Source organism: Dunckerocampus dactyliophorus, chromosome 2 (assembly GCF_027744805.1).
Source record: "Dunckerocampus dactyliophorus isolate RoL2022-P2 chromosome 2, RoL_Ddac_1.1, whole genome shotgun sequence".
NCBI classification, from domain to species: Eukaryota; Metazoa; Chordata; class Actinopteri; order Syngnathiformes; family Syngnathidae; genus Dunckerocampus; species Dunckerocampus dactyliophorus.
Window position 1 is genome coordinate 34820001 of NC_072820.1, and position 17967 is coordinate 34837967.

The following is a 17967-nucleotide window of genomic DNA, read 5'->3' on the forward strand; positions in this document are numbered from 1 at the left end:
CCTGCTGGAGATGGATTAATCTAAGGGGACAGACTATTCAGATTTGGTGCAGACTTGCAATTTATAGCATCTGGTAGACTTGTGAGTAAAGATTTTTAAATCTACACAGCCATCTGACAAAGCAGAGGCTGCTGTATCTGTTTTAACAACACACAGTTTGGCAGCATGTGTACTTGCGCAATGCGAGGAGGACGCATTCATTGGGTTGTTCCTGGTCGCACTGTGGGTAGTCACAGATACCGCCTCTTCTTCTGGTTCTCCTTTGCATTATTTCGCTAACGTCTGTGTCAAGCTGCAATCAGCTTGCAACTCTTTGTTGTACTTCTGCTTCAAATCTTGGCTAGCACTGTTCTGCCACGGCGGAGGGCCAGGATTGTTCCACTCTTGAGTCTCCGAGCCCGCTTCCTTGTCAGGAAACAGTCCATGAACAGGCAGAATATCTGAAGGTAGCAAGTAAACAAACATTCCTGAATAATTCCACCACAAAAATATCTTACTTTGTACCTCCAGCAGACTTCTCTTCAGACTGTTGTTTCAGTTTTCTTCTGGTACTCCCGCACAATCTCCTTCACCACTTCCAAAACCTCGCGCACGACTACACGGCCGTTCAAATGTTCACGTTTTAAATCCTCTATTCAACCAAAAAATGACGACTACTCTGGCATAAAACGTTTGTGCGTACTTTAAACATGAAATAATAATCTAAGACATTTTGAAAGCAAAAATAATATGTTTTAAACACCTGTTAAAATGTCAACTGATTAGCGACACCTGACAGTGGTCAGGTGAGACTTCAGCGGAAGACTGCAGATGACAGTCGGATCATGTAATGGTAAAACTTCATCTAATATAGCTACGAAATTAAACATATACAGACCAATAACATTCTTACAACTAATTTGTTACACATAACATTTAACTGTATGTTCAACAATACAACCCACGAACGCTTAGCATTATAGTGTGTTAGCAACAACATCTGATTCTTCGGTATTTGTCATTAAAATATTATAGACGTTAAAAACACACTTAAAGAATAAATAAAATAATAAATAAAAATACCAACTTTAACTGAATGTTTGCTAATTCAACCGCCGTAAGGACATACATGTACATAAAGATGTTCTCTACGCTCATGTACTTCCGCAGTAAACACAGGAACATGTTTTGAAATGTGGTTGTCAAAATAAAGGTCACTTCCGTGTATCAAACGTTAATGTAAGAAAATCATAGAAAAATATAAATAAAAGCACACTAAAATTATTCATTTATATGTAAAAATATATGTACATATATATATATATATATATGTACATACATATATGTATATGTGTATATGTGTACATATATGTAAAAATCCAAGTTTATGCAAAACATATCACTGTATAGGTGAACAAAATAATTGTGACTCAACCTCAAACCTGAAACAAATTGGCAAAGGGAAAAACTTGTTGTAAATCCATCCATCCATCCATTTTCTATGCCACTTCTCCTGTTTAGGGTCGCGGGGGTATGCTAGAACCTATCTCAGCTGACTTCGGGCGAGAGGCGCGGTACACCCTGGACTGGTCGTTGTTGTAAATCCACAATTGTAATAAAGTACACTTGTTAAGCCAGTTAATCACACTTTAGAAGTTGACATGAATGAAGTTGACATTAATTTGTTGCGAGTCGTGTTTAGCCAGTGTTTGTTGATTGAGTCACATACTGTAGCTATTAAAATAATTATTTGCCTTTTGCTGCCACCTACTGGTAAAGCTAGTAGGCCTTATTTTTTTCGAGGTCAAAAATCCAAATACTGAATGTAAATTATATGTATAAAAAGTCTTAATAGGCCGTTTGTGGGAGGGGAATTCAACGTATTATTGCAGATGGTAGGATGGAATTACGCAGGCGTGAATGTATAGATGGTGTGACCCGATTTACATTGGAACTGTGGTTCAATCCACCACAGAAAATCAAATTAGAGGAGGACCTTTGTCTGCTGCAATGGATAGCCTATGTTAAGCACTTTGTCCCGAAAAATCTCGATGTGACATTCCTACAGTGGATTCCAAAAGGTATAACCGCATTATGTACAATCATAATAATTGAACGCTCATGAGTTTTAAAGAAACGCAACAAACGCAATTTAGGCAAGCATGACTACTTTAGATACTTTACAGTTGAGGAACTGATTGGTCATGTGTGGTTGTAAGCCAAAGTTCCACATCTTTTCGTGTCTGGAGGGAACATTGCTGGAAGAATACAATTAGGTTCTTGAATTAATACACCAGAAATTAAACAGAAATACTTTAAAGTTGCGCAGCCATGTTGGTGCCAGTGTGGTGCAGTCTTTTGGCTTTGTCCAAAAGTTACTTATTTTTGGGAGACTGTATGTAAAATTACGCTGAAGATTTTGGACTTTTTCATGTGTGGTACTGTGCCTGGGCCATTTGGTAGGAGAATCCGTGTTAATGGAAATAAGTATTTGTATAAAACCATGCTGGTGGCATGCAAAAAAGCTATTACAAAGAAGTAGCTCAATCCCAGACCCCCGACACCAGATGACTGGTTCAGTATTATGAACACATGGAACTAATACACAGATTGAGAACTGAAGAGGACATCCATCCATCTTCTATGCCGCTTCTCATTAGGGTCGCGGGGCCTATCCCCGCTGACTTCGGGCGACAGGCGGGTACACCCTGGACTGGTCGCCAGCTAATCGCAGGGCATATATAGACAAACAACCATTCACACTCACACCTATGGACAATTTAGAGTTGCCAATTAACCTAACGGAGATCTTCCCGATCTCCAGACTGTGAGGCCAACATGCTAACCACTAGACCACCATGCGGAGGTCATACAGTATGTCAAGAAACATGGGCTAAATAGACACTGTTCACTGATGGAAAACAAGGAAAAGACTTTTAGACCACACCATGACTACTTTGATTTGATTGGAAAATCCCTTTTGTGTCTTGTTTCTTTTTTGGAAAAAGGAAAAAAAAAAAGTTTACACTGAAGCACCACAAGACGTTTCCAACTTTGTTTAACAATATCAGCAGTTTATCTTTTTGAAAGTGATTCCAACTCAAATATCATAGATGAAACTATAAATCTTGACTTGTATATTACACATTGCACTAATAGAAACACAAACCATGCTTTAAAGTGTGGCCAAATATGTAGAAGAAAATTCTTAATAGCCAGAACACATCAAACAAGTTTTCAACTTTGCTGAACAATATCAACAGTTAATCTTTTTCAAAGTGGTTACAACTCAAATATCACAAATTATACAAGAAATCTTGACTTGTATATTACATATTGCACTTATAGGAACACAAACCATGCTTTTAAGTGTGCCTTGCCCTAAACTTTTTTTTCCCCCCACACACATGCTAAAAGAGGCAGCAGGAAGTGGACTTGTTACATTCGTTCATCAAGTCCAATCGACTCCCTAAATACTGTTAGTCTTTATAAGTCATGGCTGTCCCTCCTTGGTGGTTTCCTCAAAGAGACAGAGTAGGTTCTTTGGTTCAAAACTGGGTCGAGATAGAGCTTCTTCTGAGTGGATCCAACTGCGATCATGCCTCTGTGAGGATTGTCTGCTTTGCCTGGAGGATACGTCCAGCCTGTCGGTGTATAGATCTGAGTGACAGGGGCTGTAAGAGGGTGTCATTGTGTGGCAGTCACTGGATTGGATGCTGGAGGGGGTGTGTGCACAGTTACTGGGGGACCAGTCAAAGGGATTTAGGCGACTGGGGGTCTGGGACTGACTCAGTTGATCATGTGCTGGGGAATGTGGGAGAGGAGTGAACGTACTTTTCATGAATTTCATCCTGCTGGAGAAAACGAGTGAAACGTTTAACAACTGATTTTAGCACAAGGCAGGAAAAAAAAGAGATAGTGGATCTCCACCTGTGTGAATCTGTGGTGGAAAGCTCGAGTACCACGGGTTCCACCATGAATGCGTCATCGTCCTCTGAGATGTTGTCATGTATGGCGCTGAGGGGCAGTGTTATCTCCTTGTCCCAATGCTCTCTGGGAGGAGTGCAGGGTGCCGGCTTGCTCCACCCGGGGAGGAAGGGCAAGTGAAAGAATGAAAGAAGTCGGCGGCCAAAGTTCATCATCAGCTAGAACCAGACAAAACACAAAAAAAGATCACCAAAAGACAAATCAAATCAAACCAGTAGATGTTACACTGTGATGACAAATTACCTGCCACAATAGCATCCAAGTCAGCATAGTTTCCGCAAACAAAAGATAAACGCGTCTCTTCCACCTATGTTTCCTCACTGAGGGGAGGGCGAGAAGCTCAGACACTGTTGGCCTTTCAGAAGGTTCCGGAGCCAACATCATCTGTAGAACACTCTGGAGGTCTGCTGAAAGCCCTGCACGTACAAATGGAACTAAATGTAATAACAAATTACAACCTGATGTGATGAAATTTGACACAGATAAGCAACTGACTACGGATTAATCTTGACTTTGGCTTGACCGTGAATGCACCGCAAATTTGGTTCAAATCTGATACCATTTGAAAAACATGATGTCCTGATAAAATATTTGTCAAAAGTTGGTAGAATTAAATGGATGAGCTACAATACATTAAAATGTACTGGAAACATCCTTGAATACCTACTAACTAGGGGTGTTAAAATGTGCCGATATTTCTCGTTTAAAGAACAGCTCTCTCACAGGAACAGGTCAGCCAGAAGTCTCAAACTGTGAGCTATGGCATCGCTACTGTGAATGATAATATCCGTAAGATGGAAGTGGCAGTGTGCGTGGAAGGACTGGAACTGCACATTAAGTGCTTTACGCACACCATGCAATCCTACCTGCCTTCGGTGTTCCCAGCGTCATGTTACTTGGCGGGTGTTTTTTTTCTCCAATCGGCATTAACACCAGCTGCGGTGGTGTTAATGGCCAAGCAGTAGTGGTAAATTTGCATTTGATCAAACTTAAGGTTTGTCTGATCAAAACACGATCGCTGCATGACTTCTATCAAAACGTGATACTGTACAAGCATCTAATTCGGACCTACTTCCGAGTAGCGCACTTTAAGCATACTGGGATCTGTAGTTCTTTTAGAATAAACATAAAGATAATCTACTGCAATCTATTTTACATGTGTCTTGACATAACTACACATCAACGTAAATGATTAGTCGTAGCAGCTACAACTTCCGTCATTATTTTTACTTTTATCATTTGCATTTTTTGTTTCAATTTGTGATAAAAAGTTCAAGAGTTAAAGGCATCATGCTTAGGTCATGCATGCAAAGTTATAAAACATTTCAAAATGTACCTGCATTGTTGTGAGACTCCGCTAAATGGAAAAAGTCTGTCCAGTCATATATTTTGTCATTGTAGTTTTCTTAAAAAGTACATGTAATGTTAAAATCTCGTCTTGTTCTTGTCAACCCAATATCGTGTACCGTCTCATGAGCTGAGTGCATGGCGACACCCCTATTACTAACCATCACAAAAAACTAAGTTGCTGGTAGATCATTTGAAATTGCCACAAAACAGTGCAGATGTAAACATGATGTCCACGCTGAACAAAAGAACACTCAGGTCAGTTTTTTTGGGGTCGTGGTATAAAATGCCAAAAGCAAAGGGATGTGAGGTGCATCTGGGGACTTCAGAGGAGGTGCATCAGCTTGAGAACAATAAAGAAAAACTATGTTTAAGCTAGTTTCAGCCATGTTCGGGCAAAAATGATGGATTTTTACATCTAAATGTGGGAAAGGAGAGAAAAATATAAACTGTTGGTAACATGCTATTTTTATTGCGCCTTTAAATGTTAAACAAGATTATAAACAGCCCACAAATTTTGCTGTAGTAAATTCATGTTTGTTTGTGGTCCTTCTCATTATTTTTCATATATACACTGTATGTTAGTGCTACGACAATATGTATTTTTGTTTCTTCCACCCCCATTTCTAATTTCAGTTCTTAAAAATGAACTTACCCCTTGTGACCTGAGGGAGGCATCCTTGTCTGAGTTGCTGCCAACCCTCTCCACCATTGGGAACCTCAATACTGCAGGCAAGCTCCAGAATGGAAACACCCAAACTAAAACGGAATGATACAGTGAAGTTAGCACACGTTAAAGGTAAGGGCGTAATGTCGGATTTTTATCACGGAGGGCCCCTGTACCTGAAAACATCTGCGGCAGGTCCATACTCATCCCGGAGCAGCTCAGGCGCCATGTACCTGGGATCTCCTCCGTGGTCGTCTTCTCTCACTTTCTTCGCCAATACATCTGAGCTGTTCCCTTTGAGGTCAAGCAGAAGCCCAAAGTCCCCCAGCTTGAGACACCCAGAATCTGTGACGAGGACGTTGGCGGGCTTGATGTCTAGATGAACAAAACCGTGAGAGTGCAGGTGGTCCAGCGCTGAGAGAAGGTCGCACAGGTAGGCCCATGCTGCGCCCTCATCTGTGCCAAACAGGAGGATAAATATGAACATGAAGCGTCAATGCTCTAATGACTTATTGGCTTAACTGAAGCCGGCGATAATAGGGAAGAGGTGGTTATGTCTGAAATTTGTCAACTGATATATAACAACTTAATTTTTTTACTTGAATAATTTGATTTCATTAATGATTTGGAGTGCACAAAAAAGTAGAAAGGATAATGTAGCTCTCTTTGACCACTTACTCAATTACAAGTACATTGCACAGCACAGCAGTAAAAAGTCTGACCTGCCGATTTTGGCCGATACCGATTGTTGTTGTTGATTTTTAAATAACTCCCAGCATACACCTTCAATGTTCCAGTCTTATTTTGTTGAAAGGCATTGAACAATACCCATGAAATAATACAAACTTGCAGTTTTAACGGAACATGAGGTAGTTCTCTCAAATATAAACAAATAGTTTAGAAAATTGCTGTTGAAAACTACTAAATTATACCAGTTCCTTTAGTTTTTAATATTTCACATTTTAAAAATAAACAAAACTTGCCCAAAGTGGTCATTTCTATGGCAAATAAAATGAAAATGGCCAAGAGTTACTCATTTTTGTAACATTTATTTTCAGAGCTTATTTGAAACCCAAACAAAGCGAATATGCTTGTTTTACCAGAACATTAACAAAATGCTGGTGTCCACAACTCACATTTTGTATTTCAGAATGCATTTCTTTCTACTGTTCTCTCATTATTAACTGAAAACCTGAATGAAAAGCAGACTTGCGGGCACCTCGTGTGGTCATGGGGGGCTACCTGGTGCCCGTGGGCACCACTTTGGTGACCCCTGGTGTATATTGTCAACAACTCACTACTGTTAAGCAGCCTGATTCGACAACAGTCATGTAACTACTGTCTAGCTTTCCTGTTCAGCGCGCAGTAAGCTTCAAAATAAAAGCATGGTAGTATTAACCTGGATTCTACCACAAATAACAAAATCCACCCATTAAATTTATTTTTTTAATGTGGGCATGTACAAAAGCTTTATCATCTTTGTAGTCAAGACATACAACAAATTTACTGCAACAGCTGTGTTAGATAAGAGTATAAAATATACAAAAACAGAGGATTACAAAAAAAATATGCCAATAAACACAAATCCTTAATTATCGGCCATTCTCCTTATGTCTCTGGCAAAAGTGACAAGTAAATGAGCAAGCAATGGCTACTTTCGGTTTAGATTTCAGTTAGGTCGACATATTAGGTCGACAACCCTATGTCGACCACAGTCAAGCCTAATGGGTTTCGACGGGTTCTACTCTCACACACTGTATATTTCATTGCAAACAGGTCCTTACCTGTCTCAGGAGGCTGGTTTTCAGCATGGAGCAGCAAACTTGTGCGGCACAGTTCTGTCTGGATGTACAGCCGTCCACACTCCTCCCAGGCTGCTACCAAGTTGAGGATGTGAGGGTGTGGACAGACACGCTCGTGGTCCGTTGCCTCCCTTACTTTGCGGTTCCTGTCACTGTTGCCTCTGTAGCGATGGACAAAGCGTTTGACAGCATACTGGCGTCCATCCTGGACGCTCTGCACCTTGAAACAGCAAAACGTACAACATTACAGTCTTACAGTAATGATTCTACAATTTCTAGTAAAGCTCACCTTGTAAACTTCACCAAAAGAACCCCTTCCAAGCAAGCTCAGCGTAGTGAAGCACTGATCAAAATATGACTGCTGCTTTTTGGGGTCATACACAGACTCCGGAGGGGGCGACTGGCTGAGAGAGGAAGACAGGGGTTTCCAGGGGGTCGTTTTCTGGAGGAACACGCGGCTCACAGAGGGACACTCTTTGGACGGCGGTAGTGGCGGAAGAGAGTGCGCCAGGTGAGCAGGGGATGAGACCGATGAGTTGGAGGTGGACGAGGAGGAGAAGGGTGGGCGTCGCTTTTTGAGGGAGAAGGACTGCTCAGCGTGGGCGAAGTGGGTGGGGCAGGGGAGTACGCTGGACACTGTTGTCTCCACTGTCATCGACATTATATGCTTCAGCGGCTTTCTTTGCAAGCAGTAAGCTGTCACAGAACAAACTGTTACTGAATTTAAACATCCAGGCAGTCAAATAAAAAAAAAAAACACATTACAACATTGATTCTCAAACTGTGGTATAAGTATGCATATGTTATGGTCATTTATTAACAAGTACATTGCACAACACAGCAGCAACAGAAGCAATATTGTAAACTGCTTTTGTAGACTACACGTACCTAGAGGCGGGGTACACACTGAACTAGTCGCCAGTCAATGGCAGGGCACATATAGACAAACAACCATTCAAAATTACATTCATACCTATGGACAATTTAGAGTCGCCAATTAACCTAACATGCATGTTTTTGGAATGTGGGAGGAAACCGGAGTACCCGGAGAAAACCCACGCACGCACGGGGAGAACATGCAAACTCCACAGAGATACCCAAGCGGAGATTCTTTCCGATTTCCTGACTGTGGCCAACATGCTAACCATTCGGCCATCGTGCGGCTGCGCATTCCAACATTAAATTTGGAAAAGTACACTTTATATCCTTTGTGTTCCCCTTCCCCTCTGGCATGCTACCCAAAATTCCTGCTGAACAGGTTGTAGTATGCATGCTACACAGTGGCAGAGCTATGGGGTGGCCAGTCTGGTCACTCTATGGCCACCCCACTGGCCATCTAGACATTTCTGGTATCAACTTATTGCCAGCCCTATGTGAGTAATGGTCTCACCTTGCCCACCCCAATGAAAAATTTCTGGCTCTGCAACTGAAGCTACACTCTCTGCCAGATGTAGAAAAGGAGGCCACTGATACTGGCAACCCTGGTACCGACACCAGCAACTGTTGTATTTATACTGGGCTGGCCTTAAAACATTTGAACATTGTAATGTAGCAGCATCACAACCATTTAATATTTACCTATTCTATTTTAAAAGGAAAAAGTCCAGTGGACATGTCCCCTCTGTCCCTCTACCCCCAAATTACATCTATGTGAAGCAGTATGTTATCACCAAAGTCACGCTTCTGTTGAATAATTAACTTGACAATAACAAGACAATTGTTTCCAAATTAGGAAAATGCCACAGTTGTTAACGTTAAATCATGCAATTTTTCAAAACCATAACGCCTAGCGAGCTAGTTAACATACTGTCCAGTCGTAACGTCCCAAAGAAGCTAACGGCTTAGCTTAAAGTGTCTGCCCATAAGTAAATTACTTTTATAACAACTTAAGTGCAAATGTATAAGTAAATTAAGTTTCACACTGACCATAATCCAGCATTAATTACAGCGTCTTCTCAAACAGTGGCGCCCACAAGTCATCAACCCGTTCTGGACTGCAGTTGACTGAACTCTGAAGTCGACCTCGCGCCAAATTCTGAAAAAAAATAACCGTAGACAAATGCGTACTACTCTTTCATGAATACAACGTACTCGTTTCAATTGTGCAATAGCCGTAAACGGCGCAGGCGCAGTCTGAGAGGTTCTGCTGCACTACTGGGCTGGCACATCGGACTAGCTAGCTGATTACTTGAGATGGTAAGTGTATATTTTAACTCACTTTTTTGTGATATTAGAACCTGGATAGATTCTCTGAGTTAATTGACAGTAGGCAGTATACCAATAACGACGTGGTCGGTACATAAAAACAGACATTTAAGTAATTAATAACGAGCTCATGCTAAGTTTGCTATGTTAGCTTCGATTCCCGTCTACCAACAGCCATGCAAGTTAGCCTGGCTAACATTGGGCCTGATGTAATTTCACTCAAGTTACAGACTCGTATCTGAAAAATAAACTAACCTTATACTCTCGCTGGCATGCAATGTATGTGTAACTACTAAACATCACCTACATACGACTTGCATCTTGTGTTAGCTGCTTGTCACCATTAGCTCACTGTTGCTAGCTCTTGGAGTATTGCCAGAAACCCTGGTTTCCGGAAAGCAGATTCATGTCATGGGTATCAATATGTTCATTCAGGATACTCATTTTTTGTCTGAAAATGCCTACCTTCCACAAGCCTAGTCAACGATCTTGTCTGGAAACATTGTATTTGGGTAACTTGACACTTAAGAGATCCTTAAAAGTTATTCATTTCACCCTAATGACAAAAAATGTAAGCTTTCCAAAAAATGCTGTAGAAATATCATATAGTTGGATCTTTTAAAAATATATGAAATATACATACATCAAACATAAATTAGTGTTACAGTGGAGGATGGAGGAACATTTCTTCTTACATTTCTCGTACTTACATTCCTTATTTTTGTGGCAACTAAATCACGGTTTTAGGGGCTTAACATATTCAAAAACTCAACAAAATTTTGCAAGCAAGGCCAGTATATATACATAATTACACTGGTTTTGACAAAGAAACAAAACTAAAGCATTGTGGACAAGCGAAATCATGAAATCTAGTATTTGTTTTAGCTAAATGTGATATTTTTTAAAAATTGCATTTTCAATCGGACATTTTTTGTTGCAAGGAACAAATGTGTTTTTGTGTAGTGTTGCCATTTTAGGCTAATTTAAGGAAAAGCGCTGACACTTATAACCTTAACTCTTTTTGTTTTTTGAAAAATTACCTATATGGACTTATACGTACAATACAACCAAAATGACTTGAAAATCCCAAACTAAATGGCACAAAAAGTCTCCCATGATCTCCTTAGAAGAAAACTGCAATATTTTGGGAATTTTGCTCAGCCATAATCCTTATGTGAGACGTGAACACATCTTTCTCATTTCTGTGCATTCTAAAGATATAAAAAGAGACAGCTCATGACTGCACGTATGGGAAACACTTATTCTGCTTATAGAGCCTTCTCAAAAAGCTCCATTTACATATAATGTGACATGCATAAAAGCTACAGCGACATTATTATTATTATTGTTATTATTATTAACATTGTTATGACGATTGAACTACGTTACTGGCGCATTGACATGTAGCCAGAACACACCGGCGAGCGACTAGCTTCACCACAGACTCGTCCACAGCACGTCAGCGTCGCCCTCACAACACCTCAGATGACTACCAAAAAAGGTTAGGCTACATATTTTGAGTTGACACCGCTGTTGCTGTGTTTTTATTTCTGAGTTTTGAAAAGTTTACGTGTAGGCATTTGTTTCTATAATGCTATGTGAAATCAATGCGCCTAGAAAAGAAGTTCTGGCAATGTTTAAAATCCAATCCACTTTTTTCATATAGCACATTTTATAAACACAGTTTCCAAACTGCTGCACAAACTAGTAAAACAATAAAAAATTAAAATTAAAAGTACATATAAAAGCTTGTAAATTAAAAACAAAACAAGAACATTATGAACAACTATAAAAACAGTAAAAAGAATAGATAAAAGTGAAAAAAAATACATAAATAAAACCAAGATGAGTAAAACTAAAAAGAAAGTAATAAAAGACACAGAGGACCACACAACTCACGCCAAGGTAAAAGCCAGATAATAAAAGTGGGTTTTGAGACGAGGCTTAAAGCATTCAACTGTGGGGGCCGTTTTTACTTGAAAGGGGAGAGTTCCACAGCTTGGGGACAACTACAGAAAAAGCCCGGTCTCCAGTGGTCTTAAGTCTTGTCTTAGGCACCACTAGTTGGAGCTGGCCTTCGGACCTCAAAGAGGGCTCTGGAGTGTAAATTTGAATTAGGTCAGAGATGTATTGAAGGACCAGTCCATTTAACGCCTTAAAAACAAACAAACAATAAAACCTTAAAATCAATTCTAAAACGAACAGGCAGCCAGTACAGGGAGGCGAGTATGCTCATATGCTCCTTTTTTTTGGTTCCTGTTAAAAGCCGTGCCGCAGAGTTTCGGACTAACTGTAAGTGAGAGTGCATTGTGGCTTATTCCAGAGTAAAGTGCATTACAATGGTGTGAAGATGAAATTATTTGATTTTAGATAAAAGCCGAAGATGATAAAAGCAAGATTTTACGACGTTGATTTGTTTAAGTTTAAGATCACTGTCTATCATGACGCCAAGGCTGGTTGGTCATTAAAAAGGATCAAAATAAGGCGAAATACTTAAGTATTGCGTGTTATCATGAATGTACCTGTTAATGCATGATCACAGCATGCATATAAAACGATAAGACGCGTTTTTTTTAAGAGTACTTTATAGTCAAAATAGGTGTGTCCCATGACGTGCCTTGGTAGCTCACTCATGCTAACTCGCTGTCTCCCTTTAGAACGCACAGAAAAGGGAAAGACGTTTGTTCATGTTTCACATAAGGATTGTGGATAATGGGCAAAATTCCAAAAAAAGAGAAGTTTTCCTTTTAAGGGTTAATTTCTATGACGGCTTTGTCCAGTCGCCTTTTAACCTTACTGGTCTTTCTTTCAGGATGTGTTCTTAATGATCCGGCGTCACAAGACCACAATCTTCACAGATGCCAAGGAGTCCACCACAGTCTATGAACTAAAGCGTATTGTTGAGGGAATTCTTAAGAGACCGCCCGAGGACCAACGGCTCTACAAAGTGAGTTGACGGAAATATTCAAGATATAGTCGCCTTTATTGTCAATTCAACATGTTTTAAAGACACACAGAGCATCAAAGTTATGTTTTTCTTCTCTCCACGGTGCGATTGCAATAAACAGTCACAAAGGGAGTTGGAAATGTAAAAATGTGTATATATAGGGAATTCAAAATGTAATGGTAAATACAATATGTACTCTTAGAGCCCAAATTGTATTTGATTTGTTTCTGTATTTTTGTTCTACTATCCAAATTGTCAGTATAAATGCCAATGTCGACCTGCTGATTGGAACTAGCACACTTTAACCTTGTGATGTCATAAGCATAAACCATATGCAATAAGGACTGTTTTTGGATCGGTGGTGAATGGACCTCTCTAAGAATGCGACTTCCAAGACTGGACTTTCTGTGGCTGCTGTAAATATAATTTCTGTCAGTAAGTAGTTTTCCTTAAATCAGAACTAAAAGACAGGAATTTAGACACATCAGGTGTCACGAGTGTGCTTCTTGCTAGGCTGAAAAAGAATAAAGATATGGACACTGGCAGTGTTAAGACAAGTTAAAAAAGGGCACATCTACGACAGATGTGGAAAGGACCTGAGAAGGAAAATTGATTCCGGCAAAGTCACAACCACAGAAGATGATAGGCATTCCACAGAAATAGAGGGATGTGAATTGGATGATTCAGATGATGCCACACAAGAAAAATGTAAGCCTGTGTTCTATGAGGACATCGTCACTCAACCCGAGGCTGTGCTTTCCTCAAGGACAGGAGATGTAATGGTTGAGGAGGATGCTGAGTCAGAGAGGGTCACAGATGCTGAGCAAAGGGCCAATGCAGTTGAGCCGCAGGTGGATATTGAGGCTAAGCTCGACTTTGACATCAAGGCAAGGGCTCACTTTAATGGGGACCTCAAAGCGAGGTCTGAAGAGGTTGACCGTGACAAGGAAGCGGAATCTCCAGTGAGCTCTGCTAAGAGGAAGGCAGAGAATAACACCTCACCTGCTAATAAAGCAAAGTTGGATGGTAAAGCTGCAAAGAATATAAACATTGGCGGCAGCAGCACATGTATGTTGAAAGTACCAAAAACGACCATTGTAACAGGAATCTTGAAAGATTAGTTTGGATGACAAGGCAAGCAATGACAAGTCAAGTGAAACATTTAACAGGGTGGAAATTTTAGCCACCTTGCAAAGGAAGACGTGATCAGTGACAATTGCTTAGGACAAATAACACCTGAGACCGATATTTTAGAAAGACTCGTGACTGCATTTTATTATATACAAGAAGTTGAAAATTAAAAAAAAATATGTATTGCTATAATGTTTGGCTCCGTGTTGTTTAATTGTTTAACAATTAGGGGCTGGTGTGTTAGAGCCAAAATTGTATTTGATTTGTTTCTATATTTTTGTTCTACTTGTTACCACATTGTATGGTCAAGAGGGGTTTTTTGGATACACTGTTTAATGCTCGGGTAAAAATGCATGACTGTGACGTTTTTCCGATGATGCTACCGGAACAAAGTACAGTCAAACCTGTCTTAGCGGCCACCTTTATAGAACGGCCACCTGCCTATAGCAGCCACTGAAAAATCCCCCCCAGCAAATTTACATGTTATAACCCTGTGTATAGCAGTCATCTGTCCAACGCGGCCAACGGCCACCCATTTTGTCTCCCTTGGTCAATATGTGACTGCATATAGCGGCCAAATTAACAACTCAAGTAGAAGCTTCATGCATGAAAAAGTTTCGTTTTTCAATCAATGAAGCCGTCGTGTGTAGACTTTAATTACTGAGTCCTAGCTCAGTCACAATCATTCACAAGATCCACACAAACTGTCAGTTGTTCCACATAAAAAAGCCGTCTTCTTTTGAGCTTGCTATTTCCTGGTCAAACATGTAACTTTAAGAGCATTTGCACCAAAACATTACCGCAAAGTAGGCTGGGAACAGGATGTGCTCCCAGCGACGCTACAATAATAAAAAAAAAAAAAACGCTAGTATGCATGCGGCAGCGGGAGCAAAACTGAGTTCGGTTGTACTTAATTGAAGTATTTTAGAATGTACTCACGTTATTTTTCATCAATCCTCATCCACAAATCCCTCAAAGTCCTCATCTTCTGTATTCGACACAAAAAAAAAACGTCTTCTTTTCCATTTGCTACTAGTCTGTTAACTTGTCAGTGTTATTCAGCTCCGAAGCAAAGAAGGAAACTTCTCCTGTTGCTTCTGCCAACTTTATTTATTGAACGCGGCCACCAGACAGCAGCTCAGAACACACACACATCTCTCAGCATCGTCTCTCCTTCCTGCTTGCCCACAAGGCAAAGGTTAAACAAGCCCCACTACATAGCTGTCCAGCCAATGCCTGTAAGAAATGGCACCGTTTATTTCCTGGTGTGCACTGGTCAATACTGTAATGCCGCTTGTTGTGGGGAAGGAGAGACTCACGTCGCCGATGCACTTTAATGGCTTTATTAACAGCGGAGAACACTGCAAGACTTTACATCCACGCCAACATAAACACACTTCCCAACTCTCTTGAAACTCACAGCTAGCACTGAGCCTAGCTCTCCTGCTCGGGACGCCCACCGTCACTTCCTGTCACTTCCTGATGAACTAAAGCTGTAATGACACTGCCGTATAAAAAGTAAAATATAAAAAACAAGCGTAAGACATTACTAGCACAGCTTTGTTCTGTGGGTCGTGGATATATTCTATCAGTTATTATTAAGCCTCTAGCTTCCTTTTAGTAAGTAAAAACCTTGGCTATGATTGCACTACATTGTCATGTAGACCTACAAAGCACACTTGGAAGAACAAGAGGTGAATAAATGTATTGCAACTGATGTGAAACTGATGAGGGGTAGGATTAATTAAGCTTTGCTTCTTCCTACTCCTTTTTGGACATGCAAAATTGTGAATTGTACTATGTGATGTGCTACTGTTTGACTCATGCATGTTCAGGATTAAAACCATGAACCATGATAATAACAAGCCTAGTAGTGCTGTACAACTTTTATCCTCAGTCCGCAGTGCCCTTTATTGGTCAACATTATTATTATTTTTTCCCCCCCTTTTTTTTCCTCTACTGGTCAACATTCAAACTGGACGCCAACCTGTCTATAGAGGCCACCTGTCTATAGTGGCCACTTTTGCAGACTCCCTCTAGTGGCCGCTATAGACAAGTTTGACTGTATAAAGTGTTGGACCGTGGCGGTGGGAAAAAATGTCTGTTGGAATTCATGGATTTTTACATGTTGGATACAGTGAGATGCAAACAGTGGTCTTTTAATGGAAGACAATAAAGCTGCAAGTATGATTTTAAATCAAATACATGTCTGAAGGTTCATTATTGATTTTACCGTCGGCAAACTAGCCACGTGTCAGGCAGATCCTCTGGAAACAAGTAGTGTTCCTGTTACAGATACATGTCAGGACACTACATGTACAATAATCAAAATAAAATGTTAACATGCAACGTTTCATGCGGGAATTCTGTGACTGATTAAGTTGTTGTCTCACAGGATGACCAGATGCTAGAGGACAGCAAAACTCTGGGTGACAGTGGATTTACCAACCAGACCGCCAGGCCGCAGGCCCCAGCTACGGTTGGTCTGGCTTTCCGAATCAACGGCAAGTGGCATAATTGAATCTTTTGTAGAGAAACGTGTTAACGTGAAAACTCCCACTCAAAAAGTTGAGGGCATGCAGACTAACTTGACCAGTCTGGGGAACCTCACGGCATTCGCTTTTTACCTTGTATTGTTTGAACGCAGTGTTGCAATTGTTGCAAGAAAATGTGGGTTTTTTAGTGGTAGGTCTGTCTTCTTGTCTACTTTCTGTTTCAATTTCTGCAACCTGTTTAGGCAGCAAACGAGTTGGGACTAAAATGGTGCGACCTCTAATGTTGTTGAATACAGTGGACCCTCTTTAGGTCAAATTTTGTGATTCTCTGTTGATATTTTTAAGCAATTTTACCCACGGTAAATCATTGAAATTAAAATAATCTGTTCCAGGGTCAAACTGTCGCCTTCAGAAAACATCTTAACTGAAGTTTATTGATCATTTTTGCCATAGGTCTTCTAAAAACAGCAAAGTGCTTCTGTCTTACTAGCGTTTTTGCAGTAGGTCCTGAAAAACACATCAGATCTTTGACCTGGTCTCCTTTCCCCCCAGATGAGATGTTTGAGCAGCTGCACATCGAGGCCTTCTCCAGCCCCCCAGAACTCCCCGATGTGATGAAGCCTCAGGACTCTGGTAGCACTGCCAATGAACAGGCTGTGCAGTGATTTCCCAGAGTCACGGAAGTGTGTGTGTGCAGATTACCTGCAGTGAAGAAGTAGTGGGGTGGAGGATCTGTAGTCTCGTTTCACTTGATGGATGGGGACATTATGGGTAACCACGCCTGTCCATGTTACCTTTATGCTATCACCGCAGCAGCCCCTCCATATTTACTTCACATGTCAGGGTTGGTTTGTTTTTTTTAAAGTAAAATTCCACTTGGGTTCTCCTCCTTCTTTCTCCTCCACTTTGGCTCCAATCTCTTGAGTGGTTTTGAAAGTGTGAATGCAATTGTGTGTATGACTTATAATTATTTTCATTAACATTTTGGGAAAAGTGAAGGTGTAGTAGCGTAGAACTAAAATGCATGTGTAAGGAGTGTGATGTGTAAATGAGAGAAAAACTGCATGACCGAGAGGGCTTTATCTTCATCACCTGTCATAGTTTCCTTACACGTCATGTTGTACACATCTAAAAAAAAGAAAAAAGTATTTTTGTTGAAGTTATTGTCTTTTTGTGTCATCACTGAGTTAGTTCATTGTTTCATTTCCCCACCTGAGACCAAAGCCAGGTACACCTCAGACACCGAAGAAAGTCTTTCCGTCACAAGTCATCTTTTTTGGCAACATCCTAATCCCCTGAATTCCACAAAATACCCTGTAACTGTGAGCTTGCTTAATTAAAGGTTTTCCTTTTGGTTTTTTTACACTTGTCTTTTTTTAAAACAGGTTTTTGCTGACATATTTCCTC

General features: G+C 40.5%; 3 protein-coding genes across 9 annotated transcripts in view; 1 reads left to right on the forward strand and 2 right to left on the reverse strand.

Moving 5' to 3' along the window:
* The window catches only part of LOC129177785 (sesquipedalian-1-like), a 7782-nt gene extending 6626 nt beyond the window's left edge, over positions 1 to 1156 (reverse strand). Inside the window, exons 1-3 of one of the 5 annotated variants that reach the window (XM_054769254.1) lie at positions 505 to 1156; positions 174 to 440; position 1 (exon numbers count right to left, since the gene is read on the reverse strand). The exon at position 1 is cut by the window's left edge and continues 1076 nt beyond it. The gene's annotated coding sequence lies outside the window, so the exon portion shown is untranslated. Of the gene's footprint in view, positions 441 to 497 lie in introns of all 5 variants that reach the window. The other 4 variants (XM_054769252.1, XM_054769253.1, XM_054769250.1 and 1 more) reach the window with 4 other exon arrangements.
* Positions 1157 to 3045: 1889 nt separating this feature from the next.
* Positions 3046 to 10345, reverse strand: pkmyt1 (protein kinase, membrane associated tyrosine/threonine 1). 3 transcript variants are annotated; one of them, XM_054768260.1, is made up of 9 exons: positions 10295 to 10345; positions 9709 to 9817; positions 8072 to 8478; positions 7765 to 8002; positions 6157 to 6436; positions 5969 to 6072; positions 4210 to 4382; positions 3910 to 4124; positions 3046 to 3833 (listed from the first exon to the last, which is right to left on the reverse strand). In XM_054768260.1, exons 2-9 carry the CDS (start codon positions 9719 to 9721, stop codon positions 3473 to 3475), a joined length of 1791 nt encoding a protein of 596 aa, XP_054624235.1. In that variant the 5' UTR covers positions 9722 to 9817; positions 10295 to 10345; the 3' UTR covers positions 3046 to 3472. The 3 variants fall into 3 exon arrangements, with proteins under 3 accessions (XP_054624235.1, XP_054624236.1, XP_054624234.1); XM_054768261.1 differs by having other exon boundaries at positions 3046 to 3830; positions 10243 to 10334; XM_054768259.1 differs by having other exon boundaries at positions 10243 to 10334.
* On the forward strand, positions 9818 to 17923 carry LOC129177305 (elongin-B-like). The gene is made up of 4 exons (XM_054768264.1): positions 9818 to 9978; positions 12800 to 12934; positions 16461 to 16569; positions 17113 to 17923. The coding sequence occupies exons 1-4, from the start codon at positions 9976 to 9978 to the stop codon at positions 17223 to 17225; spliced, it is 360 nt and encodes a 119-aa protein (XP_054624239.1). The 5' UTR covers positions 9818 to 9975; the 3' UTR covers positions 17226 to 17923.
* The last annotated feature ends 44 nt before the right edge of the window (positions 17924 to 17967 follow it).